This window comes from Hyalella azteca, unplaced genomic scaffold (genome assembly GCF_000764305.2).
Source record: "Hyalella azteca isolate HAZT.00-mixed unplaced genomic scaffold, Hazt_2.0.2 contig4353, whole genome shotgun sequence".
In the NCBI taxonomy this organism is placed as follows: domain Eukaryota; kingdom Metazoa; phylum Arthropoda; class Malacostraca; order Amphipoda; family Hyalellidae; genus Hyalella; species Hyalella azteca.
In genome coordinates this window covers 284,369-291,977 of record NW_025934572.1, presented here as the reverse complement: position 1 = coordinate 291,977, position 7,609 = coordinate 284,369, and the positions used below count along the sequence as shown (strand labels likewise).

Below are 7,609 nucleotides of genomic sequence, written 5' to 3'. Positions count from 1 at the left end.
CAGCTGTAGTAAAAATTACACCCTGCTCTGAACAAAGCACCTATGTCCAAGAAGACTGGTGCTTAAAGATAAATCAAGATAAATCAAGAAGTTGTAGCCGGTTATTTCACTGAAGCAACTCCTGCACCTGTGAGGTTGTGAGCCTGTGGCTCAGTAGAAACTATTTAACACCTCATTTTTTAATGTACCAAATTTCAATTATACTACTGTCTAAGCTCAAATGTTAGATAAACTAGCTGACTGTACTCACTGTAGCACAGTAGCAGTAGGTACTCATATAATTATAATTCATTATAAATAATAATTCATAGTGATAGTGTCAAAGCAGAAACATTTCTAGAGCTCAAGATCCTGGACGCTGGACGTATGTTGTATTGATTCTAATTTCTATTGAATACATTATACCTACATGTATGATGTATGTTGCCCAGCAGGGCCAGCAATTGTCTTCTCATACTCATAGCATTATAGCATAGCCTATAGGCATACTAAGCATAGGGGCTAATCAGAGGTTTTTTAGAATCAGTTCCTTTTTACGTACCGTAAAATGGGGTAACTTAGACCGGCGGGGTAACTTAGAGTCTTAGACCACTTTTCGTTTTTTTAACAAAAACCCCCACAACTCAAAAACTATTTGACATAGAAAAATTTTGTCAATGGGCATTAAAGGCCTAATACCAGTCTCTTATACACATCTAGATGTGTATAAGAGACAGGTCTAAGTTACCCCAAGAGCTGGGGTAACAAAGACCATCACTTTTTTTGAAATTACATAAAGACTATGAGAGGCAGGAGCCAGCAATTTATGGTGAGTGAAGCTAGAGTATAGACCTGTATTTTGCATGTTTCAATTCAAGTTTAATTTAGCTAGTAAAAAAATGGCATCATTTATAAAAAAAAAAGTGGTCTAAGTTACCCCATTTTACGGTACAACACTTCTCTTTAACAGTTTAACTTCACTTCTTGTTTATTTGCCTGTCTGTCTGCTACAAATCTGATGATCAAAATTTAACACACTTCTACTTATTCTATTTCTATCAATCTGAAATTTTGCACACTTGCATAAAGTTGGAGACAATGCAAGAATCAAATGACAAAATAAATTGTTTTAAAATTGAAAATTAATTTTTCTATATTAAAAAAATTGAAAAAATTAGGGTAAATGCAGTATATTCCAACATCGTTGGTAATTCTGACTCTTCTCAACTTTTTACCTTTATATTAAGCTATTCTTTAGTTCCATCTTCCATGCATTCCTTGATGGTTGAAATAGTGACGTCATACTTTTGCACACCATACTATTGCCAAAACACTAGGTCTGGGCTGTCTGTTGGGAAAATGTTGAGATCCAATCATCCAAAGAGAGACAGTGTGCATCACCCAGTGAGAACATCAAAAAATGTGTCAAAGTTGATAGTTGACCTTGCTCTACCAAATAGTGATAAACTGTTTGTGTAGAAAGAATATTATGGTTGGAGACTTTTAAATATGTCTGTAAATATATTAGGAATCCTTTAAGTATACTTGTATTTGCTGATTTCAAGTGGTAATAAAATTAATAGATGATTAAGTTAAGAGACAGTTTTAGACACATAAAAACTAATTCCAACACAGCTTGGAATTAGACACAGACAGCTCATTCCAAGCTGTCTGCAAAAATTAAAATTTTCTTAATTAAAAGCTTAATACCATCAACCAGGGGCGGGGCTACTCAGGACAGGCGGGGTAACTTGAGACAGCCCTCTGACACGGCCTAAAACTGTTTTAGTAGCAAAACTAATTGGAATATTGCAAAACTAAATATAGTGGCATAAACGTCAACATTTTTCCTATCTATGTAGTATAAAGGAAGTTCAAAAATACTACATTTACTAGCTTTGAAAAATTCCTGAAAAAATGGTGAAAAACAATATTTTGAAAAGTTACTTCTGCTAAGGTCTGTACTCTGTAGTAAAAGAATAATTTGCCATATTAAAAAATTTTGCTTAGAAAAAAGTGGCAGACAAGTGTCAGTATGAAAACTTTATTTGCGGAATTTACATACCTCAATCCAAAAAAAATTGCGGCCATTTCTGCACGGCGGGGCTACTTGGGACACCCCTCGGGGCTATTTGGGACACCCGCAAAAATGCATTTACAGTAGAACCTCAGTTTGCAAAGGCTCCAGTTGAGAAAAAAATTGATTAAAAACAAAGAATATATATTACATTTATCTTGCTCAGCAAAAAAAATTCACTTATCAAAAAATTAGTGCATCGTTGGTCATCACAAAATTGTGCATAGAATGTCATATATAGAATTGTGCACCAGGCACCATAGAATGAAAAGTAATTGACCTAAACTATGATTTATTTCTCCAAAACATATGATGGTTGTCACTAAAACATTCCTTTCTGTTTCAGGTATGTTTTTCACTAATTTTTTCACTAATTTTTTCATAGTGAATTCACTTGACCCAATTGGAATGGTGTGAAATTACAAGCTGTCCTGTAAGCTTACAGATACAGAAAAAATGCTATAAGGCTGCTAATATGAAGCTTGCAGTGGACAAGGTAGTTGAAATGCTCAATGGCCTGTTCATAGATACGGTAATATTGCATCAATAATACGGTAATTAATGTATATGGTAATATCATATCAATAAAGGAAAAACAAGTAAAAATCACAGAAAATCTCATTTATTCTACCTCTACATCATCTACAATGAAAGAGGAGGACTTCAGAGTACTGTAGTAATGGATGAGTACACTCTGCATGCTTCAAATGTTTTAAAATTAAGTTTTATTTCAAGTGTCGTGAGTAGCCCTGTTCAATGGGGCTACTCGGGCCACTCTTATTTTTTTGCTTCTGGCACCTTACAAATAGCATATATAGTCAGATGGGGTAAGACAGGACCGAAATCACTAACAAGCCTGTAGCATCTATACCATGAATAACTAAAAAACCCTAAACCTATCACAAGGTGTAATTATGCAATAGGCTTCTAAGCTACAACTCAGACATTTTGCATCAAACATAATTTTCTGTACAGATTAAAAAAAGTGAGCTGGTCCCATCTTACCCCACTGGGGTAAGATGGGACCAGGCATGTGGTAAGACAGGACCAACTGGCAATTCTTATGTTACGAGGTTTTTAATAAAAGTACAAATCTGATATTCAATATTATGCATCTAGAAACACATTATTTGATTAATCAACCACTTGTTACTGTTTTGTTTTGCTGGAAGACAACTCTTACTTATATCAGTCACATTGAAGTTTTTGTCACTACACAATAATATATTAATTTAAAAACTATTTTTGATAAACTGTAGGGTAATAGAGGACCATTTGTGGGGTAAGACAGGACCATTTGTGGGGTAAGATAGGACCACTTGTGTGGTAAAACAGGATCATTTAGTGGTCCTGTCTTACCCCATGTCCGGTCCTTTTTTACCCCATTTTAGAATACATGTCAAGCAGTGATGGTAGGTAGCAAGCAGGAATGCCTAGTATGTCTAAAAAGTTGCCTATTACTTGAGGTTACCTGCCTACATCTACAAACCCGGCCAAAAAATTTTTTGTCATTAGATAGAGCTTATTTCCCAAACAGGGTTATATAACTATTTTGTGACCCTTCTTTACATAGGTTTTCTTTAAAAATTAGCCAGAAATTCATTATTTGCAGAAGAGGGTTGCCACAAACACTGAAGTGACAGGCAATGATTGCTCTAACATCTTCTTTTGTCAAATTGAATTCAGTGCAATTAGAATGCACGCCATGGGCTGGTCCTTTCTTACCCCATGAAGGCTGCGGTCCTGTCTTACCCCATTTGACTATATAGAATTTTTTTGGAGAAGCCATGCGATAGCCCTTGCAAAGAGCTTTGAAATGAGCCTAAACTTGTTTATGAAATGTTTCATGGTAAGAACTTATGAATGAAAAACGTTCAAAATCGTCCCGTGTAGCCGCAGTTGATGGTATACATGTGTAACATTGGAGACACTGGCCTCTTTGGAGTGTTGTCTTTAAAAATTTATTTTTAAACACAATATTTTCTTTTCTGCTTAATATTTCAATCAATGTCTTATACAGTATATGATAATGCTGGTATCCAATATACTCACTGGTACTGGTTTACTTGTAGAACTCAAAAATTAACTTCCGTGAGCCTGTGTTTCCTCCCTGTGTGGGAGGGCAAAGCTGGACCTTCAGTAGTGTATACAAACAAACTCATGTGAGGCACCCCAAGGAATATGTAGGGCATGCTGGTGTCTGCGAACTTGGGATTAAATATGTTTTTTATGTATATGAATAGTTTTATAAAATATTACTATCAAACATATTTCAACTCACAATTCATGAACATAATATTTCTGTTGAGCCACCACAGTTTTTAACAATTGTCTGCCTGCCTGCAGCTGTGGAGCAACTGCCTGGCATCATCCAGTCCTGAGGCTGTAGGCAAATTTTCAAGGCTCTTCTAGACTGTCTGCAGAACAAAGATCACACTGTGGCAACTAGACCACTCCATTCTGACTTGAGGTCACATTGGACAAGTCTCCCACTAATTGTCAATAGAAAAAATAAAGGTTGAGCTGTGATTCAATTTCATACGTTGTGAATACTTCACAAACGAGAAAAAAGTCTTAAACATGCATCAAGACTAAGATTGTGGTTGCTGGTTGATTGTATGTTTATTTTGATTAAGAAAATTGTTGAACTCCTGAATTAACTTATTAGTTTGAACTTTGACCTAATTTGACTCAAGTTCAAAAATGGGAAAGCTCAAATCCTTGCAACTGTTTTTACCAACTATAGAAAATGTTGTGAAGCTGCGTTCTGTTCTTCAGACTAAAACCTATATCAATAATGCCTTTACTAAGTACCTCTTGGTCACCAATGTTTCAATTTCCATGGCTTTGTCAGGTGAGTCACTAGCGTCAACCACCAATAGGTAGATACCAATATTATAATTAAGATATTAAATATAATTTTGAACCAGATCAGGGAATTAAAAATGAAATGGTTTCTTTGAAATATCATCTTGTTAGTGTCAACTGTCAATGTGCGAATGAGGCAAACTGCCCATGCTTCTAGTAAATTTCACCTGTTTTATGCCCCTTCCATAATTTCTATCATTAAAGATAAGATCAGCGCCACATTTCTGCCTGCCTTATTTGAAAATCAACTGTATTTTTTTTAATACTAGCTTGTTTATGTCAGCAATTTTTAAAATTGAATATAAAAAAAATCCTACCTATTTACCCTTGATTTTTGGGAAATATGGGATGCTATTCCTGATTTGTGCCAAGTCAGAAAACCTTTTGGAATTGTTACATACTTGATTGGCTCACTGAGTAAAATATGTTGTTGCTGATTTATTGAGTCATTTTTTTAGTCCCAATTATCTGGTGATTTGATTAAAAACATTAATAAATCATTTCAATCCTAATTTCTTAACTGCGAATGAATTTGAAAAATTGTACACCCTTGCAATTTGGGCCCAACTTAAAAATAACATTCAGTGGAAATACCTCGGCAGGATTTCTAAAAAAAATTCTTTACATTGCAGGTTGTGGAGACCTGTTGCAGCAACATTACAAGCTCTCAAGCAAGCCAGCTGTTGTAGCTGCTGGAGTTCACCCCTATGATGTTGTCCGCACAGTTAATATGACTGCGAGTGGTGCTTCTGTGGGAATGCTCTGCCATTACTGGCAAGTTCATTTTATTGCAAAAGTTTTCAACGGGCATAATTCTATTTTTAATTATTTTCAGGATTGATATACGTAGTGTTATTTACTTATTCAATTATTTGAGCATTAATATGACAGAAAATCTTGTGTGCGAGTCAATTTTTAGCGCATTTTTTCTTAATAGAAAAAATGCACTATTGTGCACGCCATGTCCGTATGTCCGTCTGTCTGTCTGTCTGTCCGTCCGTGACTTCACGTTTTCGTCGATTTTAAGAAGCAGGCATGCCTGTATCAAAGATCGACATCTCTAGCTCTAATGCACTGCATTAATCGCAATGAAAACTGATTAATGCACGAGAAAATGCGATCTCTGTCACTCACTGCCGTGAGTACTGAGTTACATTTTTTTTATGGTTGTGACAAAAATTTTTCATTCTATGTAGTTCATGGCTGCCTGTCACACATCCTGTTTGATTTCCAAGTGTTGTCTTTAGCGTTTTACTAATTATTTTTATGTCTCTACAGGTACCAATTCTTGGATCGTGCCCTTCCCGGTCGTTCATTACGAGTGATAATGAAAAAACTTGCGGTTGACCAAATACTTTTCTCGCCCGTTTGCTTGTGTGTATTTTTCGGCTCTTTGGCTGTCTCTCGGAAATGCATTGCTGCTTTTACTGATCATGTGACTGAAAACTCTGCTAAGGTCTCTTCTCAAAAAGATACGTCACACTCCATATCGTCTCAGTTATCTAACTTCACGGAAGATCTTCGACACAAGGGCGCGCTGATGTACGTGTCAGAGTGGATAGTTTGGCCTCCTGCACAACTCGTTAACTTTTATTTCTTACCAACTCGCTTTAGAGTTCTTTATGATAATACCATAAGCTTGATATACGATGTGTTTGCTTCACACATTTATAATGACATGGCGATCGAGGACGTTCAGCTGCTGGCTTCGAGAGCCAGTAGTCTGATAACAGGTACAGACAATTCAAGCGATGAAAAACTCTTGAATAATGAGAACTCCTCTGACAAGAAATTGGATTCCTCGTTGTCCTCATTAGCTAATTCTCACTCTCTGATGAGCCACAAAAATAGATGAAATATGTTTGCATATGCTATGGTGAATTACTGTTTGTTTTGGGGACCTCTTATCGGACTATGTGCAGAGCAGTCGTATAATACATACTGTAGGCTCTAAATCTAGTTTTTTTTGTCGAAGATATTTTATGTACTGCTTATCTTCCAGATAAATTTTTCTCATTTTTTGCCAGGAATCGATTCAGGGAATACCTATCAGCTACCATTAAGAAGTAGTATTGCTTATTCATCTGCAAAAGTATTTGCTTGTTTGGCGATTGAGGATCGAAACTTCATTCATGGTGTTGAATCATTTATAAAAATAACTTTTTCTTGTGTTCGTAAACAATAATTCTACGCATTGGATTATTGTTCCAAGCCCAACACAATCAATAAAATAAACTGTACTATTGAAGAGTTTGTTATTCCCTTATTGTCATGCGTTAAGTCTTCCGCAGTAAATTTTGTAGTTCAACATAAGCTCAAGTAGCCAATTATCTATTACACTCGAAATGGATCTAATACCGGTACCGTATTAACGCAAATTAACCTTGCTGGCAATTTTATGATACTAACAATGCTCGAGTTGAATATTTTTAGTACTCGTTTCATGATACAGGGCAGAGGCTTGAACCATTCATTATATTCTGATTTACGAGAGTGAATTTAAAGCGGTTCTACACTCGTGTATAAGAAAGGGAATTAAGTACGTGTCACTTTGTTCCTGGATAACTGAATATTCCCAGAGAAATTATCTTTATAATGTTGCGTGACTTTGGCGCAAACCTAATGCCTACTCCATTGAGACGTCGGACATTCGACAGGGTGTGATACAATTCCCAGAGCAATATG

At 35.9% G+C, this 7,609-nt stretch overlaps 1 protein-coding gene across 5 annotated transcripts; it reads left to right on the top strand.

Moving 5' to 3' along the window:
• Positions 1 to 7,177, top strand: LOC108682167 (mpv17-like protein 2). 5 transcript variants are annotated; one of them, XM_018171289.2, is made up of 4 exons: positions 1 to 134; positions 4,403 to 4,910; positions 5,557 to 5,698; positions 6,203 to 7,177. In XM_018171289.2, the coding sequence occupies exons 2-4, from the start codon at positions 4,760 to 4,762 to the stop codon at positions 6,777 to 6,779; spliced, it is 870 nt and encodes a 289-aa protein (XP_018026778.1). In that variant the 5' UTR covers positions 1 to 134; positions 4,403 to 4,759; the 3' UTR covers positions 6,780 to 7,177. The 5 variants fall into 5 exon arrangements, with proteins under 5 accessions (XP_018026778.1, XP_018026777.1, XP_018026779.1 ...); XM_018171288.2 differs by lacking the exon at positions 1 to 134 and adding an exon at positions 311 to 364; XM_018171290.2 differs by lacking the exon at positions 1 to 134 and adding an exon at positions 790 to 808.
• The last annotated feature ends 432 nt before the right edge of the window (positions 7,178 to 7,609 follow it).

Excerpts from the sequence above, each read along its gene's own strand:
- LOC108682167 (XM_018171289.2), top strand. The coding sequence starts at position 4,760 with ATGGGAAAGCTCAAATCCTTGCAACTGTTTTTACCAACTATAGAAAAT. Across the intron at positions 4,911-5,556 it reads AATTTCCATGGCTTTGTCAG|GTTGTGGAGACCTGTTGCAG; the intron begins GTGAGTCACTAG and ends TTTACATTGCAG. Across the intron at positions 5,699-6,202 it reads GGAATGCTCTGCCATTACTG|GTACCAATTCTTGGATCGTG; the intron begins GCAAGTTCATTT and ends ATGTCTCTACAG.